This window comes from Ostrea edulis, chromosome 2 (genome assembly GCF_947568905.1).
Source record: "Ostrea edulis chromosome 2, xbOstEdul1.1, whole genome shotgun sequence".
NCBI lineage: Eukaryota > Metazoa > Mollusca > Bivalvia > Ostreida > Ostreidae > Ostrea > Ostrea edulis.
The window spans coordinates 26287337-26311489 of NC_079165.1; the positions used below are offsets into that span (position 1 = coordinate 26287337).

Consider the following 24153-nt stretch of genomic DNA (forward strand, 5'->3'; position numbering starts at 1 on the left):
TTTCTTTTGATTTGATGGCTAACTCTGTTCATCATGCAGTCCTTGTTTTCCTTTGTCATGTGCTTCTCAATCTGTGATTTTGGACTTTGTCAATGTGCATCCTTATGCTCCTCTGGGGGCCCAAATTGGTTGAATAGAATATTCTATTCTCTTATATCTTGTAACCTTAGTAGTTACTCTGGACGGTGCAAATTACAATAATGTATTGTACGTAAAAATGCTTTGACCTGTCAATGAATAGGGCCTAGTAGTACTTTCTGTACCTTGATTTTCTACAAATAATCCTAAAGGTGTTCCGAATGTTTTGTAATCGGATAGGACGCCATTTTACTTCATGCTTCAGATGGCCGAAGTATACATTGATTCTAATAAGTGATGTTCAAAAGAGGAAGTAAATAAAGATATCATTGGTAGGTAATTCCCTTGTCACAACTTTCGTTTTAATTTCCGTGAAGTACGGATAGATGCTGTGATGAATTTTATTGTATTTTTAGAAATATAAATAAGATAGGGGCCTATGTAACATTCCAGAAATGGAGTTCGAGATTCATTGTGCACAAGCACGTGCGACCATGTGTTGCACAACTTAACAGATTTATCAAAGATTGTGTCTGTTATGATCAGAAAACCACCCTAAGATAACAGACGAGCAATAGGCCTATTATTATTAGTGTAGGCATGCGTCCATGTTGGGGGGGTTAGTGACCGAGGAGTAACAAATCGAGCCCATGTTGCCAGAGACGCACGCCGTATAGATCTAGGATTGTATTTACAAAGAAATAAAGCTGTAATACTTGCAAGATTTAATGATAACACAAGGATCACTATTTTATGCATTATTGATTAAACCTAAGGCCTAGATAGCAAACTTAATTATCTGATTTATATTCATGTTCATAATGTTATAACATAAAATATATTAGTATACCATGATTTCAATTTACGAAATAATGGTATTTGAAATTGACACCAAAAGAAAACTTTTATAGTTGTATTCTTTGATGAATATGTTGTGATAGTCATACATAGGCCTATATGTGCATAGAAAATAGCATCTGGAATTCAGTACTAGTAGAATTTGACTTGGCAACAATTTAACAAATTTTGATCTGGTCTGTTAGGAATTTCCAATTCAGGGTGGGGCAATATCCACCAGGATCTCTTGAACGTTATTCCAGCGATAGTTTGTGCTGGAGCTATTTTTAGGTTTGGGGATTTTCGCTATTGATAAAAAAATTTCAGTGGCATGCTATATCCTGATACTAATTGTGTGTGAAATGTTGGGGTTTCTCGTGTGATTTTTAAATAAGAACAGTAAGTATTCAATCTTGTAACATTTTATTTTGAAATTAGATAAAACACACTTTACTGGTGTGTCAATTATGGTCATTTAGTATACATTAGTATGGATGTGCTGAAGGTTCGTGTATGGCAAAAATGTGATCTATTCAATATTATTGATATGCCATTATGAGTATGAGAGAAGCTGAACTGTATGTACAATGTTGTTGTGGTGCTATGTACACATCATGCTCTGCTTCGGTATTTTACTGTACATTTTCTTTGGGAGACAGTTGCCATGGTTAAGGCCCGGTAATATGACAGGTGTTATCAACAGTTTCTCTTAAACACAGTTTCCTTGGGAAGATTTTCGTTGATTTTATAAATGATACTTGGATTAGTCAGAGCTAGCTAGACCCCTTTTGATATTCAGATTTATTAGCTTTGTTGCTATGGAGTAATATGGGACTTAGAATTTTTCAGAAAGATAATAACACTCTCTATGACTTGAGAAGATTTTCATAGAATTCGAAGGTAATGCTTTGATTAGTGTACATAGTAATTAGGGCTATACGGACCGTGGATATCGGCCTGGATAGCTCAGTGGTAAGAGCACCTGACTAGTAATGCAGGGGTCCCTGGTTCGATTCCCGGTCCAGCCAAAGATTTTCTCCTCTCTCCTATATATACTACATTTGGTGCCGTGACCACCCATGGACTTGCAGGTGAAGGTCCTGTCAGGGTGAAAAGAATCTGGGTTGTGTGTCTTTGAGGGCGAAGACTATTTAAGGAGGGAGGAATGTAGTAATTAGAGCTATACGGACTGTGGATATCAGCCTGGATAGCTCAGTGGTTAGAGCACCCGACTAGTAATGCAGGGGTCCCAAGTTCGATTCCAGGTCCAGCCAAAGATTTTCTCCTCTCTCCTATACTACAAATAGTAAGAGGAAGAACCCTTACAATTTTCAGATTTATCAGCTTTGTTGTTATGGAGTTATGGGACTTTTTTTATATTAATATAATAGATTTTTTTATGACATGGAATAACTCTAGATTACGTCAATTGAGAAGATTTTCATAATTTTTGTATCATATTCTGATTAGGCAGAGGAAGACCTGTTTTAATTTTCAAATGTCTGTCATCACTTCCTGTGACACTCGATAACTTGGTAGATTCCGTGGGAAGATTTTCATTTCGTCGTCTCTCAGGCACCATTGCGGGGCCCATGCTGACTTATTATTAGGCAAAATTTTTTAATAATAATTGTGTTTTTTATTACATCTTTAAATATCCAAAAAAAAATAATTTTCATTTAGTAAATATTTGCCTTGCATCACTGGGAACAAAACTTATACATGATTTATACATTTGTCAGTACTGATATGTAGCTAAGCATCAAGTCTTCAATATTGGACGAAAAACAATAATAAACCAAAAAATAAAATTTTTACAACTGATTTTATCATACTTGATACATGATTCTGGCTTCAGAAAGCATGGGTGATACCATTTTGAAAATTTTTGATAATTTAAATATTGAGCCTGAACTTTTTAGGTGTTTGTTTATTGTTGGAGAAATGAAGTTTAAAATTAAGGACTTGAATTTATCCGAAAATTTAGGGTCATGAGAAAATTTTAGGGTTGGTAGGGTAACAGGAAACACACCTTTTTATTTTTTGGTCTTGTTATGTTACAATGTTAACCCATCAAAGACTTCCTGTATAATTAGCTGACCAAATTCAAGAATAGTTAGAAGGCAATATCGGTATATGATATAAGACATTAGTGACTGGATGAAATCAACCAAAAACAGAGAAGGTAGTTCATGCAGAATTGATGTGAACATTAGTATTTGGTTGGAAGAATAAATGGTACAAGATGATAATATTAAGATTTTCTTATGCACATTACATGTAATTATAGTCGTTTCTGAGTAACAAATAATGAACACAATGACAATGTTTGTCGTACTAGTATATGTGTAATTAGCCTTGTGTGTTTGTCGTACTAGTATATATGTGTAATTAGCCTTGTGTGTTTGTCGTACTAGTATATATGTGTAATTAGCCTTGTGTGTTTGTCGTACTAGTATATATGTGTAATTAGCATTGTGTGTTTGAATAGCTAGTAAGTATTTTATGGCCTCCAACACATCAAATCATGAGTCAATCTACACATGTTTGTATAATGGAGAAAGTAACTGTACAATCTTGTATTTAGAATATCAAGTATGGTTTCAACAGTTGTAAAATAAAATTGATAATAGTTAAAAATCTGCAATAAGGTTTTGAAATTTTCATTTTCACCTGGGGGGGGGGGATGGAGTTAAAAAACTTTTTTCTACAAATTCCGGTTCCCAAAACTCCTCTTACATTTTACGCAGTGACCAAATCATCTTTTAGAAGGTAATTGGTGGTGTCCCTTAGAACATTTTCAGAAATTTCTTTTTCACCTTTAGGAGCAATTGGAGTGGAAAAAAAAACATTGCACAAAAACCTTTTGCTAAATGCATTGTGTCATGCGCAACAAGGATATATGTGCTTTAAAGGTTGGAATCTCATCCATTTGGGATGACCTCAGAGCACTTGCCCATCAGAATGCTGAATGCACCTTGATATGTGCAGCAGGAATATATTATATGGTTTAAGGGATAAGACTTCAACTGTTAAGTGAGGTTTTGAAGACAATGACTAATTGTTTACACACGTGGTGTAACATAACACACTATCTAATAAGATGCAGGGAACTTGGCCTGCAACCAATCATATGCAGGAAATTATTGACATGAAAATCCAGGGCTTGAAGCTAACTTTTTATGTCACCAGTCTAGCTGGACTGATGGGGTATAATTTCAACCAGTCTGCAGAAAAATTTACCAGTCCAACAGAGTTTTCCAGAAATAATTAAACATATTTAATTTCGTTAATGTTAACAAAATGAAATTTAGCTCAATATGTCTCAGACAATATTGTAACACTGAAATGTGGGATTTATATTTACGAATCAGATTCGTCTGATATCTACAGATCGAAGCATGCCAAATGTGTGTTTAAGATTTCATAAGTATATGCTTTAGAAAATTAACCAGTCCCACCGGACTGACTAAAACAAATGTCAGTCAGTCTGCCAGACTTTTAACCAGTCACAGACTGACGGACATATGTTAATTTCGAGCCCTGAAATCGTGCTAAATCAGCCAAGGGTTGTAGAGAAGCAGAGCGGATTGTAAACCCTCAAAGCTCCAGATAATTTTTTACCACAAAGAGTATTTACCCCCTGATTTGCAAATCAATGAGTATTTTGCTTTTCAGAAAAAGTCAAAAGAGTATATTGTTAATTTACTGATTATCTTTGCTGTTTGCCACTAATACATGTAAAGTGTATTTACAATCGCGAATGCGTTATTGTACGCTTGATTTTAAACTTTAATGTGTATTTGGTAAAATTTAATGAGTATTTACGCTGATACGCACCTTATCTGGAGCTCTGACCCTTGGCTAGCGAAGATGCCAATATATCTACAGTATTCAATCATGCATATATGCCAGAAACCCAACATGTTCAAAGGCGTTAAAAAGATATCTAAAGGTCTAAAATGATAACATTTGATCAAAAACTCACTTAGGTAATTTGGCATGTCTAATCTGTATTAGGTGACCTCAGTGATTATTTACATAGATTCAAGTATTCTAGTCTGTATGAACCAGTACTGACTGTTTCAGGTGAAATATTGCCATGGCAGTAGCTTTACCATGTTATTAATATTACAGTTAGTACAGTAGGGATATATACTGAACAATGGACTCTAGGATTTGCGTACATGTACATTGATTTTATTAGGCTTTTTCAGTTAACCAATGATGCTAGCGCAGAAAAGGTCTCATTAGGTACGTTCAGTTAAAGAAAAGATTGTTATTATTGCATTCATGTGTATGTGAGACTGCACATCCACATTATAAATGTACAGGTAAATTCTCAGAAATCTTAGCTCTTGTCGTGATCGGAGATATTCCCAAGCTTCCCCAGGAAGCTGTTTTTTGTGGACTTTGCAGATTCTGAAGGACAGTTTATTACTAAGCATGTCTATGCTGTTTCACATCAAGTCCTGGTGCTGCACCATTTTGGGACTTGAAGGTACATATATTTAGTTTTTCATACCCCTGTAATTGGAGATTTGGGAGCATATAGTTTTTGGTCTGTTTGTCTGTCTGCAATTTAAACTTTTACCTTGGCCATGACTTTGAAATGGATGCTGATATGGCTTTCATATTTTACATGTGTAATTATATGTAACATTTCTTTTCTTACCAAATCTTATGACCTTGACCTTGGATGCGCCATATTGGGACAATGATGTTTCACATCTTTCCAAAATATGAATGCAGTAAGTAAGATTGGGGGGGGGGGGGGGGGGGGGTTTCTTTCACAATATTTCTTTTGTAAATTTTCAAATTCATAAAGTATTTTTTATTGAAACATCTTTCTTTTCCTGTCATATTGATATTCATGCAGGGATTAAAGTTAATGCTCGACCCAGTCACCAATGGCAACAGAAATCTGACTGGGCGAGCCAAATTCGTATTTCAGTCGCCCAGATTGGTGATTGATATTTTCCATTTATTGCCATTATGAGTTGCATATTTTTTCCGTTTTGAATTCATTTTACAAAATCGGTCATTTAAATGCTTTCATTCAGAGGCAATTTTATCACTTGCATTTGAATTTAATATTATAAGTACTCTTTAATAGTACATTCGAACCTAAGCAATATAATTGCCCTTGTTTTCATACAGTGATTTAATACACAACTATTTGATCATAATAAAGTTACTGAATGACAAGAACAATGAATATAAACATGGAATCTTCAATCATATACCAGGGGTAGATAAGGAAGCCTGAGAAGAGAAAGGTCGATGCTGGTGATATAAGTATAAATAAGTTTTTGACATACTGTTTACATTCTGTTTCATTGATTTCCACCAGGGCAACCAATTTTCATACTTCTGTCCTTAACTGAAACTTGCTATGTTGCCTCTTTGTGGATCACTCAAGATCTTGTTGCAGTTTTGATCCATTTCGACCTCTCTTGCAGGAGTTTTGCCCCATTATTTGAAAGTTGGATATAATTTGCAGTGATTTTTTAAGGCCCATTTTGGGTTCGAATTTCAGCCCTTTCCCCTCATAAAAATTGCCAATTTTTTCCCAATTTAGCTTGCATTTTTCCCAATAATAAAATTATGAAAAGAAGACATATTTGAAAAAAATAAACATTCGATGCGAATTATATACATAAGACTTAACAAAAAGTTATGGGAATGTTGATTTGGATAGAATAGTTTAAAATTTTAGAAGGTTAAAGAAAATTAAATGTGTAAAATAAAGATAATATAATGTTTGACATGATTTTAAAACTTATTTACGATAAAATTGATTTTTCCCAATTTGACTGAAATGTCGACAATTTTTCCCAGTTCGAAAGCCACACATGACCCTTGTAAACAATGTAGAAAAATCACTGATTTGTCTGACGAACTCCTCCCACAATTTTCAAGTTAGAACCATCTTTTTTACAAAATGTTTGTATGGGTATTGAAGATGTGCATGTGGCAAGGATTTTATTTGTTTATTTACTTATTTTTTATTTATTTTCTTTTTCTTATCAATTGTTGAGAAAATTACAGGTTATTGAACTTCGATCGTTTTGAGGAAATATTACAGAGAGTATGGCTTGTCCAATGGACTCCTCCCACAGTTTTCAAGTGCGAACCTTCCTATTTTACAAAGTGTTTATATAGGTATAGAAGGTATGCATGTGGCAAGGATTTTGATTTTCTTCAATTTTTGAGAAAATTACAGGTTGTTAAACTTAGTCAGTTTCTAGGAAGTATTACAGAGAGAGTACATGATTTGTCTGTTTTTCCTTCCACAGTTTTCAAGTGAGGAACTTTGTTGAACTTGCTCCTTTTTGAGGAAGTATATTATGAATAAGGGAGATGGTTCAACCTTATAACTCCTTTTATAGTTTAGAAGCTAGGGTCTTTGTGAATAAATTGGAAGATGTGAATAGTGCAAGGATTTTGATTCTTAACAATTTTTTATTTTCTATGATGTTTTGAATATTTAGAGGCTGTTGAACTTGGTCAAATCATGGAAAATTTTTACCCACAGAACTCTTGGTTTTTCTTTCTACCCTCTGTCACAGTTTTTAAACTAAAGGACCGTTTATTTATACAATGCAAAGAAAGTATGTCACAGGCTGATGATGGCTGATACAGTCCCTGAAACGTTCTTCTTTCCCACTTGAACGGTGAACGAACGCAGCGCAAACGGTGAACGCAATTTGGTGAACGGTGAGCGAATGCAGAGCGCAAAGTGAACGATGAACGAACGCTGAGCGCACACTGAACGCAAAATGATCTATTTACTCAGAATGTTTCGGATTTTTCCTTCGGATTTTACTTATTTCATAATCAAGTAATAAAATACATGTACATGTATATTTCATCAATTAATAAAAAATTAGATAAACCGGAATCGTGATAAAGCATATTTTACAGTTCTGGATATATTCAATGTAATATATTTTTGTACAAGTACCGAGTATACATGTATATATTTCAAGAAATTATCGCAAATTGTACATTAATACTCGCAACAGTCATACACAAACAAAAGCAAATTTCGTATGTACATTGTGTATAACATTACATGTACAGATGCATTTAATGCATGGGTATGATATATAAACTATGCATGTGAAAAGGAAAACACTATAGTCTACATGTGTAGTGACATCCAGAATTAACAGGTGTTCATGTAGGGCTTCAAACTTTACGAGCTCGATCGTTCGGGATACCTGTAATTAACAAACACCCCCGAAAGGAGTCAAGATAGATGCAGTAAACAAACAATACGGAAGGTATAACCCGTGTCAACACCTCAACACTCCTAACAGTATTAACTATTCCTACTTGCATTCTGTGTCATTCATTTGTTGCAGCTACATCGACCCGAGGAAATAATCAGTACAAAACTTTCTAGTTTTATTATTGATGTGACCATAGATTGCAGTTACAACGTGCAATATTTGTATATATTTGATGTAGATTAAACTGTTTATTATACTGAACTACCCGTAGAATGTTTAAAGGCTAATGCAGAATCATACCAGATAAACAATCACATCTTTGCATTAAGGACAAATGTTACCAAAAAAACACAGGGGAAGAGGTTTTCATTACCTGAAACTGCCTTATTTTTGTACTTGTGTTAAATTCATAACGACAAGCTCTTATATTTGTCTCTCATTTAGAATTGTTTTTAACAAAAGCTCAGATGAACCTTTCGGCATTTACAGTGGATAATCCTGACATTTTGTACTTCAAAATTAAATTTCTGATATAGTAAGAAAGTATCCTTCCACTCTTACGCACACGTTCAATTTTCATTTTCGCCTTGCTATCAAGATTGGTCCTTTCACTTTGGTGTTCCGAATGACAAAGAAAAGACTGAACGATGAACGAACGGTGAGTGCATGCTGAACGCTTTGTGAACGGTGAGCGCACGCTGAACGCTTTGTGAACGGTGAGCGCACGCTGAACGCAAAACTGTGAACGGAGAGCGCACGGTGAACGAACGGAAAAATGGTAAAGTAGAATGTTTCAGGGACTGTACTACCTGAAACAAAGTTCTACAAATTATGGGTTAAGAAATACGTCCTAGGTAAGCATTTTCACATGCGTATTCTGTACCATTTGCGGTACTCTTGCTAACCTGGGCAATTAAAATCTGATGTTTAATTAGGGGCCCATGAATTTTTAGTCAAGTTTAAACCCTATTCACGCAGTGTTTAACCAAGATTTGCTGTACATGCACATCATTTTTATTCTATTTATACTTTTTTCTTCAAACATTTGAAGTTTAAATGATGAGTCAGTAAATTTCGTATTATCAATTTTTGTTACCATGTGTATTGAAAATCGGAAAGATATTGTTTTTGACACAGATCTGTAACGGGAATCTAATTTGATTAATGGAAAGTAGCATTGCAGTCTAGAGTCGATATTGTCTATTATAGTGGAAGTCAAATTTCCCATGAAAGGCCATCAACAGACTTATGAAATTAAAATTAAAAGGTTTCACAAACACATCTTGTTGGAAAAATTATGATGCAAGATGTTCTTTGTTTTGACATTAACGAATATTGTTTAACGTCCCTCCCGAAAATTTTTCACATGGCAATGTCACTAAATTGCCTGTTAAGGGCTGCTAAATTGAGGCCTATGCTCAGCAGTCACAGCCTTGGTGTTGGGGGGGGGGGGGATCTTAATTATGTTGTGACATGGGGACTCGTTTTTTTGTGGGTTTTTTCGTGGTCTCGTTTGCCCCATTTAGTGACCTCTTATGACAAGCAAGGGGTACTGAGGACCTATTCTAACTAGGAACCCCACAGGAGTTTTGACATAAAAAATTTCTGTAAATTGATACCTCTCTAGAGGTCTTGGATCTCCATTAGAATACATGTATATTAAATCATTATACTATCATGTAAAATACTTGAATTCTGATGGGCTGAGAGACAATGGTCTCCATGGAAGTAAAAGTCGCACACCTCAGGGTGATAATGTTTAGTTGTCCACTGGCAGCTGCAAACATTACTAGACATTGGGTGATAATATGAAATAATCATCACATGCATCAAATTGATGCGTGTACTTTTTGCAGTAGACTTTTTGTAAAAATGTCATTTAAGCACGTTTGAAACACAGGGGCTTAGAAGCCCGTTTTGACCCGAAATTCATTGTAACCATAAATATAGATTATGATTACAATGAATTTCGGGTCAAAACGGGCTTAGCCCCTTTGGTTTGAAATAGAGGCTGTCTGCAGTGCATTACAACAATATTCTTAAAAATGAAATCAATTAAAAGAAATAAACAATAACCAGCAGCTGGACAAGAACATGTACTGTGTAACTATCACAGAAAGTAACGTTTTGAACTTCACTGTGTTGAAATCTTGTTTATGACAAAATATAGGTAAAAAAAAATCAGTGAAATTTTGTGCTTTGTTATATGTAGATCTAATAAATGTATATTTTCATTTGCTGAATCTTTTGTTACATATCTTTTTAAATTGACATTGCTTTCATCTGCAACAATGAATGCATGTCTGATGCAAACTAGTTCGATCATGCGGGTTTTTTAGTACCACCTGTCTGCGTTATCATTACCAAATATGGAGTGTCGTCAGGGACAAAGGGTGCATTGGCGGTTCAATGGTGTGATATTTTGATACTTAAATCTTGTTTATCATGTTTATATTTTTAAAAAATACATAAAAATGAAAACATTAAAATGTCTTTCTTTATTGTTTTATTAGGTGATGAAGGAAGCAATCATAACAGAAAAAATTGCGGGTTATGAAATTTTTTTCTGCAATGCTTGCTATTTTCATCACCCGATAAAACAAGGAAAGCATTTTATTTTTTGAATGATATTCAATGAAACAAATCATGCATGTTGTTGACTGAGGGTAACATTGAAAATGTTGATTAAAAAAAAACGGTTATCAACCTCAGTAGCATCTGAGTTGCGCCTCAGTTGACAAATTTGGTTTTCTTGGGGTTGAATGTTTTCAATGTTACCCTATTTATTTCTTATTTCATACAACATGCAGTGTACAAAGAATGCATGAAATTTTTCATTCTGAGTGGTACATGTAATGATATTCAGTATTTGTGAAGTCCTGTGTACAGTTGTGTGCACGAATATCGACTGAAGTACTGTGTACAGTTGTGTACACAAATATCTACTGAAGTACTGTGTACAGTCGTGTGCACGAATATCTACTGAAGTACTGTGTATAATCGTGTGCACGAATATCTAATGAAGTACTGTGTATAATCGTGTGCACGATATCTAATGAAATACTGTGTATAATCGTGTGCACGAATATCTACTGAAGACTGAAGTCCTGTGAGTTTGTGTTGGTACTAGTCATTTGATAAGCTATAAATACTCCATTCAGCAGAAGACATTACACACAATAATGCCACAGATCTTGTGAAAGGAAACAAGGATTTAGATTGGAAAAATGTAGGTGTGATCTACACAATATTCTCTGATGAGTTGTGGGTGAAGCCATGGAAACGGTCAATCATTTCCACAATATAATGCTTTCTTTGTTGTATTATCGGGTGATGAAGGTAGCTAGCATTGCAGAATTTTTTTTTTATATTAACCTGCATAACAAAGGAAAACATTTTATTGCATATATTTGTATTTTGATTATGTATTTTGTAAAATACTGAAATATCACGTTGACCATTTCGTTACTTTAAAAAAGAATAGTCAATGCAACCTTTGACCTTGATGATGCTCCTTATTTGGTAATGATTATGCAGACAGGTGGTATGATATAACAGAATCAAACCAGTTTGCAACTAACAGGCATTCATTGTCTATGATGAAAGCAATTTCAAAAGAAGTATGAAGAAATTCAGTGAATGTGAATATATGTCATTTGCAACAGGTTTCTTTTATAGCAAGATTTTGGAAGAGGGGGGGGGGGGGGGGGTTGTATCATTTTGAAATTAAGAAGAATATTAATGTTGCAGAGATTTAAGGAAATACAGTTAAATATAGAAGACAAAAATTTAATCATTGTTTCATATTTTGAATGCAATCCATGTAATTGTTTCTAAAGGTCAATTATAGTTATAAATTTTTTAATCCAGTAACCTGGGTATAAATAAAAAAAGAAAATAAGGCTGTGTACGTGTTTTCAGTAGATGACAGAGAAATAGTGCAAGGAACTATTGCTTATCTGTATTTATGTTCCGTACAGTGTGGTTTCCTTAGTCATTGTGTAGTCGGCATATATTGTAAGTATTAGTATCTATTTATACATCACATACTAGATAGCTACATCACTATTTCTGTAAGAATACACTGGGCTGTTATCAGGTGATGTGAATCTGTAGAGTGACTACACAAGGGTGGGGGCCACACAGTTTGAGTGGGAATTCCTATGTTGAAAACTGGAGAAACAATAACTATATTCATGGTGTGAGTAAGGTAAAATAAACTCAAAGAAAACATCTGATTTATTTATTTAACATTTATTGTTTACATGTATATGCCTAATACAAAGAACTATGATGTGAACTATACTGTGTACATATGGGATGGTGACTGCACCTAAATAACATGTTAAGATCGATTGATAGAAGTATATAAAAGTTAGGAAAACCTACTTCTTTCAATTAAATAGAAATCATGTAATTTCGTATTTGTCAACAGTTTTTAGGTCACCTTCGAGTCACTCATCATGTGTTAACAATTGAACATTTTTAACTTCTTTATTGATAACTTCCATTCCAATTCTTTTCAAATTTTGTATGAAGCATACTTTGGACAAGGGGGACATGAATTGTAAATTCCAGGACTCAGGTGCACCCTTGGGGCCTCAGGGGAGGGGCAAAAACTGCCAAAAGTTTTTAAGAATCTTCTCGACAATTGCACATCTGTGAGAAAAATTAAACCAGGCCTCTTAGGTAGCAGAATGATGGTATTTCATGCCCTATTTTTAATTGCAAAATACAGGTTTACAGGTGTGATCAGAGACAGTGGTTCATCATTACATTTGTCACTGAGCCACTTCGAAAAATGAAATATTTAAGAAATTCTGATTAAATCATACTTTTTCATTTTTTTTATATTTTTAACTTAAGGAAAATAGGACCACTGTATTGTCAAGCGTATTTAAAATCATGACAATATATATCTTACAGTGAAAAGTAATTTATTATCAGTTCGTGATCATAGTTTGTAATTAGTTATCAACATCAGGAAAATTCTGGTCTCATCAAGACTTCATCTGGGTCACAGCAGCTGCAGGTGTGCGGTGGTGTTGGTAATTGTGTGAACAATTGTTACAATGGTATTGTCTATCGTGTCCATTAAATTTGTACAAGACTTCTCCTGCAGAGATGAACAATCCATAAGGGCATTGCATGCACTAACTAAAGACAAATTCCCAGAATTAAGGTGGCTCGATACACCTTAAAAGAGTTTATCAAGTCAGCATGAAATGATTAAATCTTAAAGATATTACATAATGTATTAAGTACTGTATGTCAAAAAGGCGAATGATATGCAAGTTTTGAAGGAAAAAACCATGATTTTCACAAATTTAATTTCCATTGATATAAACAAAAGACACTAGCGGATTTGAACTTGTGATCTGCTGGTCAGTAATTCAATACCTTATCCACTGAGTTACGTAGATACGCAAACAAATTGATCGATACAAATAATTTCACAAAACATTTAAATCACCATCTTGTGATGTAGTGTCAAACAATGTTTTTAAGTCCCGATGTAGTGAGGTACCTTAAAACCATTTCAGAATCCAAATTTGAGTTTTTCTACAACAGATTCTCTATCATTGTTTTCCAGGGGATGCTTGCTCTTTCTAGGCACCTGATCCCACCCCCAGGTGTTAGTAGTATGTACAGGTGTTAGTAGTATGTACAGGTGTTAGTAGTATGTACAGGGGTCCGTGTTTGCCTTACTCTTAATTTGAATTCTGTTTAGAAGTTCTTAGATTGATCACTGTTCATTGTCTTTACTTTCTCATGGTGTAGATCTTACATTGTTGCAGTCTATTTATAGTGTAGGGCTCCATTTTATGAGAAACAGTATAACAAAGCAGAGCACTAGATGATAAACGACTGTACCGGCCTGATCTTGATTTGAAAATCCTTATTACCACTACCACATTGCATGTAATCATGAAGATTGTGAAAAAATTAGATGTGTTGGTGGCAAACAAATGAAATTGGGTTTCATTGTTCATGGGAGAGATACTATTACTGTACAGATGATTAGATCCTGCCTATAAATCTCAAGTAAATTCATATCTACTCTTTATTCCAGTGAAGGATTTGCTAATTGACTCGGTTGACGACGACATGACAGATTCTGATAGTGAAGGAGTTCCGGACCTGGTCGACTCATCAGATGAGGACACCATAGATACAACTCTCTTAACCAAACCTACCAGTAAGTCGTGTTATAACTCACTCCACCAAACCTACCAGTAAGTCCTGTAATAATTCACTTCACCAAAACTACCAGTAAGTCCTGTAATAAATTACTACACCAAACCTACCAGTAAGTCCTGTAATAAATTACTACACCAAACCTACCAGTAAGTCCTGTAATAAATTACTACACCAAACCTACCAGTAAGTCCTGTAATAATTCACTCCACCAAACCTACTAATAAGTCATATAATAACTCACTCCATCAAACCTACCAGTAAGTCGAGTAATAACTCACTCCACCAAACCTACCAGTAAGTTGTGTTATAACTCACTCCACCAAACCTACCAGTAAGTCGTGTAATAACTCACTCCACCAAACCTACCAGTAAGTTGTGTTATAACTCACTCCACCAAACCTACCAGTAAGTCGAGTAATAACTCACTCCACCAAACCTACCAGTAAGTCATATAATAACTCACTCCATCAAACCTACCAGTAAGTTGTGTTATAACTCACTCCACCAAACCTACCAGTAAGTCCTGTAATAACTCACTACACCAAAACTACCAGTAAGTCCTGTAATAACTCACTCCATCAAACCTACCAGTAAGTCCTGTAATAACTCACTACACCAAACCTACCAGTAAGTCATGTAATAAAAATCTCACTCCACCAAACCTACCAGTAAGTCGTTTAATAATTACTCACTCCATCAAACCTACCAGTAAGTCGTGTTATAACTCACTCCACCAAACCTACCAGTAAGTCCTGTAATAACTCACTCCATCAAACCTACCAGTAAGTCCTGTAATAACTCACTACACCAAACCTACCAGTAAGTCATGTAATAACTCACTCCACCAAACCTACCAGTAATCATGTAATAACTCACTCCACCAAAACTACCAGTAAGTTGTGTTATAACTCACTCCATCAAACCTACCAGTAAGTCGAGTAATAACTCACTCCACCAAACCTACCAGTAAGTTGTGTTATAACTCACTCCACCAAACCTACCAGTAAGTCGTGTAATAACTCACTCCACCAAACCTACCAGTAAGTCATATAATAACTCACTCCATCAAACCTACCAGTAAGTTGTGTTATAACTCACTCCACCAAACCTACCAGTAAGTCCTGTAATAACTCACTACACCAAAACTACCAGTAAGTCCTGTAATAACTCACTCCACCAAACCTACCAGTAAGTCATGTAATAAAAATCTCACTCCACCAAACCTACCAGTAAGTTGTTTAATAATTACTCACTCCACCAAACCTACCAGTAAGTCATGTAATAACTCACTACACCAAACCTACCAGTAAGTCATGTAATAACTCACTCCATCAAACCTACCAGTAAGTCCTGTAATAACTCACTACACCAAACCTACCAGTAAGTCATGTAATAACTCACTCCATCAAACCTACCAGTAAGTCATGTAATAACTCACTCCATCAAACCTACCAGTAAGTCATATAGTAATTCACTTCACCAATACTGTAAACCAACTTCTATTCGCAGCTACTTTATTTTGCAATTCACCTGTGGTAAACTGGTTCGCGGCAAGTACTTTCGGCGATTGAGTCTATGTCAGACTGTCAAGAACTGGTTTGCTATGAGAAATATGAGCGACATTGTAGTTCTCGTGAAGTTTGTGAAATTTTCTCACACGTGAAGAAAAGCTGGTTTACAGTATTAAGCTTATATATTATTCTGTAATATCATTGGTATCCATAGGGATCACATTTCATGGCTTGACTTGAAATGAAAGAGTCCGTAGACCAGTAAATTCATAGATTCCTGTCTCTGATATAAAAATTGCACTTCATTTGTCCCTTGGTTTCATGGTTCAATCACTAATACAATGAAAATTGAAGTTTAACACCTGGTGATGAAACTACATGAATTTTTTTTGTATGATGTGTTACAGGGGAGTATGCTGAGGTTTGGTTTAGTAAGAGTGATCGTTTCCTGGATCGCCAGGACAGCCAGATTCATGTTCTGTCTCTGGGTCCGTTCCTGCTGGGGCTTAACGACTTCATACCCAAGACTTGGATTCAAGCACTGAAGGACGTCAAACTCCTGGAAGGAAATAGGTTGTTGTCTGTACTTGTTCACAAGCGCAGGATCAATTCCTTCAAGTTTCTTGTTTCATTGCATGGGAAACCCGAACAGAATATATAGCGGATTGATAAAGACTGGGTCAATTAAATAAAGTTCATTCAAATAAATGTCTAGATTTTGTTACTCACAGCAGAGTCACATTCTGGCTATTCAGAAACAAAAAGGATAATGTGAAGTATATGCATCTCTTAACCTGCAATTTTGCACTCTCACAATTTGAACAAAAATAGCCATGCCATGAAATTAAGTGGCTTTGGAAAATAATGAATCTACCACGCTAATAGGGTTGTTTTTGCTATACTTTTCCTTGTAAAATCTGTGTCTATTAAAAATGTGGGTTGAAATGTTTCTAAAATACTGTTGTTGATTTAGGGAGACTGAGATCACGCTGTTGACATGGTCAGAATTGGAATCAGTAGATTTAGTGGAACAGGTGTTCTTAGTGATGCAGAGAAAACTAGTAAGTGTTCTACCTCCAATAACAGGTGTTCTTAGTGATGCAGCCAAAACTAGTAAGTGTTCTACCACCAATAACAGGTGTTCCTAGTGATGCAGCCAAAACTAGTAAGTGTTCTACAACCAATGTTCTACTATTTGTTTATGTGTAGTATCTTGTGACTAGGTCAGTATTCAGGGATATGATATTCAGGGGTAATGAGTTGCGTTGGTACTTGGTACATTGTAATTCTTGGTACTGTCATTTAAATATTTTAATGTTTTAGATTCATTATTGATGGATGATTAATCAGCGTAGTGCATGTCATTTTTTCTAAACATTTTAGAAATTAAAAACTTGAATCTATGTGAATGTACTAATAATGGTGTCCTGGTAGTGCAGAGGTAGCGCTCTCACTTCTCACCGCTGCGACCCAAGCTCCGGGTACTATGGTTGCCTCCCACATAAATGACCCCTTAGCGCAAACATCTGTGCATCAAAGGACCCCATTTGGAAATAAGCTTTCGAGCTTTCATGGGTTATCCTTGGTATTTATGTATGTTTGCATGTATATACCGAATAAGCTTTTATTTATTTAATGGTGATTAAACATCTCTGAGGTTTAGCAGGTTAACATATATTGACCACCATCAAGGCTTGACATGTTTGTGTAATGTAATAGTTGAGGTGGTTTTACATGTTACACTAATGGAAAGTCTACCCTGGGTGGTTTTACATTACACTAATGAAAAGTCTACCCTGGGTGGTTTTACATGTTACACTAATGAAAAGTCTACCCTGGGTCTTGAAGTATTGTTCAACAGAAAATATTTATTCCAGAGAAAACGATCGTACTTAGTTGCCTGCCTAGATCTGGTGGACAAAGTAGAAGAAAGCATGAAAGATAAAATTCATGTGGACAGTAGCGTAAAGCTGGCAGAAGCTGTGGAAATCATCATCAAACTGTGGTATGTAATCACAAATCACTTGAGTGCTTCTTATTTTAGTAAGCAAATAATGGATGAAAATCATCATCAAACTGGTATGTAATCACAAATCACTGAGTGCCTCTTATTTCAGTAAGAAAGTAATGCAAAGTCGTTTCGTCTATTTTGCTATTTTTTTTTTTTTAATTCTGTTCTATTGAAGGTGATGAAGAAAGATACATGTGCTTATTTATATTTTTTTTTCATTGTAGGACTAAAATGAATAAATCTTCTCTGTGTAAAAAGAATGAAAAACAGACCAAATTTGCAACTATTTACATCGCTAAGATCTGTAAGTAAACGTGTGAAATACAGTCCTCCACTTTAAACACTAATGAAAGAGTGTTTTATTATGTTATTGATGTGCACTTATTAATGATGATTAAGATTCATCACTTTATTTCTGACAACAATGCTCAGTAAGAAATATTGAAATGCATCTTATTAAGTGAGATTGTAAGTATCAGTAAGTAATTTGTACTTGTATTCAGATCATATTCTGGTCCTTGGAGTGGGCAGAGACTTGAAGGACATGGGAGATGAGTTCCGAAGGAATCGACGAAAGGTAAGATTGATACATGAAGTTACACATGGTGTGGGCTTTGAACTCAGAAGTGATATCGAAACTTCTAAAACATGTAGGCAAATATCATACCAGTATTAACATTAAGTGATCAGCAAGGAAACTCTCCTCAGAGTAAAACTTTCCTTTTGTCAACTTCCTGTCCAATAGACAAGTGTTTATCTCTGGGTTGATGTTAAGCCTTGACATCAATGACTTATTTTATTTATTGATATTTCCAGAGCCATTCCGTAGACCCATCTAAATATAAGGACACCGGTAATGAACAGTATCAACGAGGGAAATTCGAGACTGCAGCCGATTATTACACCAGGGCAGCTATGGCTGAGTATGTGTCCAGTTATTCTCGGGGGAAATGAGATTAGTAAATGCATGTAATGCAAATATTCTCTCTGTTCTGTAGGGGGAAGGGGGGGGGGGGGCTTTCCTGAATAATATATTTATGTTCTGTAGCAGGAATTGTTGCCTGAATGAAGTATTTATCAACAATTATTTAATTATTAATTTTAGGTATTTTAAAATATACAGTGTTTGGTGAAAAATAGCAATTTTAGAGAAACACAGTCAAAACATCATTTACCCATGGGGTTCAGTAAAAGTGACCTTTACAGAGAGGCAACCTCTTAATAGAGGTCTACTTTATCAAACGAAATTGAAACGTTCTGTGATTTACAATACTACATACATATAACGTACATATATATACACTTACTTACATGCAGGTAAATGCATATTGATTGCTACACTTATAATGAATTCACACTTATGATGAATTCACGCTTATTGTGTATTGAAAATAACAAAAAAATTATTGGACATAGAGAAGTGTGGTTTTAACGAACTCTTTTTTCGCTGGCAAGTAATGATAAAAGGAACCTGGAATTTTGAATTCTACAATGCAATGATGAGAAATGAAAAAGATTAAATGAAAGATGAATTTTGTTGCAGCCCTTTTAACCATATTTACTTTGGGAATCGAGCGCAGACCTACACTAAATTAAAACGACATGAGGATGCTCTAGCTGATGGGCGTAGAGCAGTGACGCTGAAACCAGACTACTGCAAGGTGTGTGAGATATCTTACACCAAAACAAATTCATCTGTAGTGATTACCACGGTTTAATTAAATTTTAGTCCTATTATATGAGATTTACTCTCGATTCCTCGTTTTGCTAATTGTTTACATAAAATGTTGGTCACTCGTAAGTTTATTATCACCGCATAGACCATACCCATGAGGAGGTCAACAGGTGTGAAAGAAATTTGGTAATTAGCATCGACACTTTCCCAGATATCTCAACTTGGGGATTAAATTGGTCTGTTTGATGATCAAATAGCGCATGCTACTAAACTTATTAATTATTTTTAACAGAATGAATTCCTTACATGCCAAAAATGACTTTGAATTTGTTATAATATATATAATAATTCCTGAAGTTTTTTTAGTTTGAAAGCAACAAAATTCAAATCTTGCGATATGCATATAATTTAATGATGTCATATGCGACTTCAAGTGAGGTTTGAAAACGGCCGTAAGCCATTTTATAAATGAATTAGATTTAATCGACAAACAAGCCAATTCGTTAACATATATGTATTCCATGTAAATGTAACAAGGAATACATTTATAGTGAAGTGCACAACATAGATTTATAAAGAAGCACTTTTTTCCAGGGACATTATCGATACGCCCAAGCTTTCGCTGACTTGGATAAACTTGACTATGCTATGGCTGTGAATAAGAAAGGCTTCATACTGTGCAAGAAATCACGGAACAAGAATATAAGTGAAACCAATCTGAATGAACTAGAACAGCAAGGGAAGCGACTCAACATGGAAAGAGACACAAAAATTCGGGAGGAGCGAATCCGAAGGGTGCTGGAGGACAAAGAATTCGCTGACAATTACATCGATGAGGAACTGCCAGCAGAGCTTAGGAATCTGCCAGGAAAGAAACGAGTGATCAAGCTGACAGACGCCATCAAAGTTCTCAAGTAACGGCTACTTATATACATCATATCAGAAAACTTCAACATTTAGGTCATGTTCATTTTAAGTCAAAAGTATAGATCCGGTTTTCACAAAAACTCAGTGGTCCAAAGATTTGAAGGTCAGATCAGTGAAAATCAAAGTCAAGTAGTCCGATGGGCATTTTAACCGTCTTATTTGTATAAATTTACCATCAGAATCAAAATATATATCAATAAATATCACATGAAATAAGTGTTAGGACATCGTGGTTTGTTTAGTTTTTAAGCTAAGAATGATAACTACACTTGTGATTATCAAGGTACCTTTTACGTCAATTTCGTGAATATTCAATCAACAACTTGTTGTATAAAATGGCCACAGTCTTTATCACATAGCTAATTGCAATTGTCTAATTAAAATTAACTTCACAAATTGTAGTCTGTATCACATAGCTAATTGCAATTGTCCAATTAAAATTTTCTTCATAAATTGTAGTTACCCCTGATTAGGAAATTCTGTGTAAATCAGTTGTTTACAAAGGAAATATTTTATGTTGGTAAATTAGACCACTTTCCAAGGAGCAGGTGGGCTGTTTACATGGATGCAAAAACACATGAATTTGTAGTCTTGTTTGTGGGTAATGATGAAAGTTACTACATATCGTGGAAAATATTGCGTAATTGTAAGATCAATTTACTGACACTTAATCAAATGATTATTCCTCATATTCATATGAGAAAATGCCTTGTATGGTGTTGTTTTTCCGAAGTCTACAGAAGAGACAGGTAATAGAACATTTCTAAGTTATTTCACATCACTTCAGCAAACTGATTTTTAATGAGTTTTCCCCCAGTAGTATACAGTGAAAATAATTACGTTTGTGATACTTAAAGTACAGAGAGGAGGTGATGCCAGGTGAAGCTACCAGAAATTTTAAAGATGAAAACAGAAAGAGAAAACAACTTTTTGTTAGATATGATCTTAATATATGACTGATAATCATAATTGATAAAATCTCAGTAAATTAGATTTACAATTAAGCAACATGTACCATGAAAATTTGGGGGGGGGGGTAAATTTCACTGTGGGTCAGTAAATTGTAAATGTTTTCATGAAAACTGTTGGTCTAATGTAACTGTAGATCAAACACATGCTTAATGAGTAGTTTTTCACACGTGTATTCTGATAAATGTAATGGCATTGGTAGGATTGTTACAGAGTGTAAATGAAATAATTATTTTTATTGTTAGTCAGAGCACCAAGTCCAACATCGAGATTCCTGACATACACTCCAGTGACTCCTCAGCAGAGGAAGAGGTTCGTCTTCTTTCCACATTGTGACTATTTCCTTTCATTTGAAATTATTTCTGTAAAGGTACAGCAGAAGGTTTATTTTCACACTTGATGTTTTAGGAACCAGTCAAGATACCAGTCCCAGAGAAGAAAGAGGTGAGTAAATGCAGTCGTTATGTGTGGATCTTCAATCCGGGCTGTGTAGGGATCTCAGATCATATCACAGATAGATGTGTGATGATCCGGGCTTTGTATGGATCTCAAATCATACCACAGATAGATGTGTGATGATCCGGGCTTTGTATGGATCTCAAATCATACCACAGATAGATGTGTGATGATCCGGGCTTTGTATGGATCTCAAATCATACCACAGATAGATGTGTGATGATCCGGGCTTTGTATGGATCTCAAATCATACCACAGATAGATGTGTGATGATCCGGGCTTTGTATGGATCTCAGATCATACCACAGATAGATGTGTGATGATACGGGCTTTGTATGGATCTCAGATCATACCACAGATAGATGTGTGATGATCCGGGCTTTGTATGGATCTCAGATCATACCACAGATAGATGTGTGATGATCCGGGCTTTTTATGGATCTCAGATCATACCACAGATAGATGTGTGATGATCCGGGCTTTGTATGGATCTCAGATCATACCACAGATAGATGTGTGATGATCCGGGCTTTGTATGGATCTCAGATCATACCACAGATAGATGTGTGATGATCCGGGCTTTGTATGGATCTCGGGCTGCACACCGTTTTATGTTATTAGCACAATATATATGAATAATCATTCATTGCATAGATAAGATACCCTCAACATTTTTGTATGCTTTTAAGGGCTTACATGTATATGTTGATCCCCAATCATTTTTAATAAAGTCAGAGATGTCTGATTTACTTTTAAATGCTTTATTTTTAACCTTTACAGTATTGAGTAATTGAATTGATTTCTGAAACAGGTGAAGAAGTCCACTGTACCTACTGCAGTAGGCAACCTCAGGCCATTCTTACAAGCAGAACTGGATCATTTGAGTCAAGACTGGGAACGACAGAAAAAGAATCTACTTTTTGATACGGAGCTTCTTATGAAACAGGACGAGTTGATAAAGCTAGGGAAAGAACAGGAGATCCGAGATTTGATGGACAAGGTCAAGCAAGAGATGGACGCCAAATTAAGTCTGTCTAAGCTGAACCAAACTCTGATGAAAAACCTGGATGATGATGCTGGGGATGTGGACGAAGATGAGGGGAACGCCAACAACACCACAAAGGTAGGAACTGGTAGAAGTAAAACCGGTCATTAGAACCGGTCATTGAGAAGGAACTGATAGAATTAGAAAACCGGTCATTGAGAAGGAACTGATAGAATTAGAAAACCGGTCATTGAGAAGGAACTGATAGAATTAGAAAACCGGTCATTGAGAAGGAACTGATAGAATTAGAACTGGTCATTGAGAAGGAACTGATAGAATTAGAACCAGTCATTGAGAAGGAACTGATAGAATTAGAACCGGTCATTGAGAAGGAATTGATAGAATTAGAACCGGTCATTGAGAAGGAATTGATAGAATTAGAACCGGTCATTGAGAAGGAATTGATGGAATTAGAACCGGTCATTGAGAAGGAATTGATGGAATTAGAACCGGTCATTGAGAAGGAATTGATGGAATTAGAACTGGTCATTGAGAAGGAAAACTATGAGTTTTAACTCAGAAGTGTTTCTTGTGTACTTACACAAATGCTTTTTGTGATGCCTTTGAAACATAGCAGCACTTTAGGATAAGTTGGTTGTCCGTCGTTCACTCTAGAACTTGGTAACCATGTGAGATGGGATTTTGTTATTTGTATTCCTTGTGTGAGGATTATTCGTCTTGATTCAGATAAGTTCTCATTTCTGTATGCACTGCATAAAGTAAAATCGGTTTTGTATCTTTTGACTTGTATGTTTATTTTCAGACTAAGAAAGAGAAGAAGAAAAAGGGAGACAAGAAAAATAAGAGAAAAGACGAGGTTCTCAAACAGGTTAGTCCATCAGCCATGTTAGAACCTAACATCATTCTCATATTTGACATCCTTTCCTCAGATCTGAGTCACAACACCTCATGACATTGTTAGAGCCCAAACAATTCACTGAAATATTGATTCTGTTCAATACAAACACTTGATTCAATGTTCATTTCATGGACTCAATTTTCAGTTTGATACTTTTTTAGAAATTAGGTGAAGTACATCAGGCTCAAAAAAATTTAACATGTTCAGAATGTGTATGATAAATTAGGGTTGTATACCGTATTAAAATCTTTTATTTGCAAACAAACCACCATTTTTATCTTTCTGGAAAAAGAAATCTAAAAAAAAAATCTAAGTAAATAATGAAGAGTATGTATCACTCTTTCAA

The 24153-nt window shown here is 35.3% G+C and overlaps 1 protein-coding gene across 3 annotated transcripts in view; it reads left to right on the forward strand.

Annotated features, from left to right (window-relative positions):
• The first annotated feature begins 330 nt into the window (after positions 1 to 330).
• LOC125682526 (uncharacterized) overlaps positions 331 to 24153 on the forward strand; it is a 69646-nt gene continuing 45823 nt past the window's right edge. For 2 of the 3 annotated variants that reach the window (XM_056156525.1, XM_056156523.1), the window contains exons 1-14: positions 331 to 5666; positions 14227 to 14352; positions 16273 to 16438; positions 16839 to 16926; positions 17743 to 17870; positions 18101 to 18180; positions 18380 to 18453; positions 18693 to 18799; positions 19420 to 19537; positions 20146 to 20465; positions 21693 to 21759; positions 21856 to 21891; positions 22715 to 23026; positions 23712 to 23777. In XM_056156525.1, the coding sequence (XP_056012500.1) occupies positions 5615 to 5666; positions 14227 to 14352; positions 16273 to 16438; positions 16839 to 16926; positions 17743 to 17870; positions 18101 to 18180; positions 18380 to 18453; positions 18693 to 18799; positions 19420 to 19537; positions 20146 to 20465; positions 21693 to 21759; positions 21856 to 21891; positions 22715 to 23026; positions 23712 to 23777 (1740 nt within the window). In that variant the 5' untranslated portion in view covers positions 331 to 5614. The remainder of the gene's footprint in view (positions 5667 to 14226; positions 14353 to 16272; positions 16439 to 16838; positions 16927 to 17742; positions 17871 to 18100; positions 18181 to 18379; positions 18454 to 18692; positions 18800 to 19419; positions 19538 to 20145; positions 20466 to 21692; positions 21760 to 21855; positions 21892 to 22714; positions 23027 to 23711; positions 23778 to 24153) is intronic. The other variant, XM_056156524.1, reaches the window with a different exon arrangement.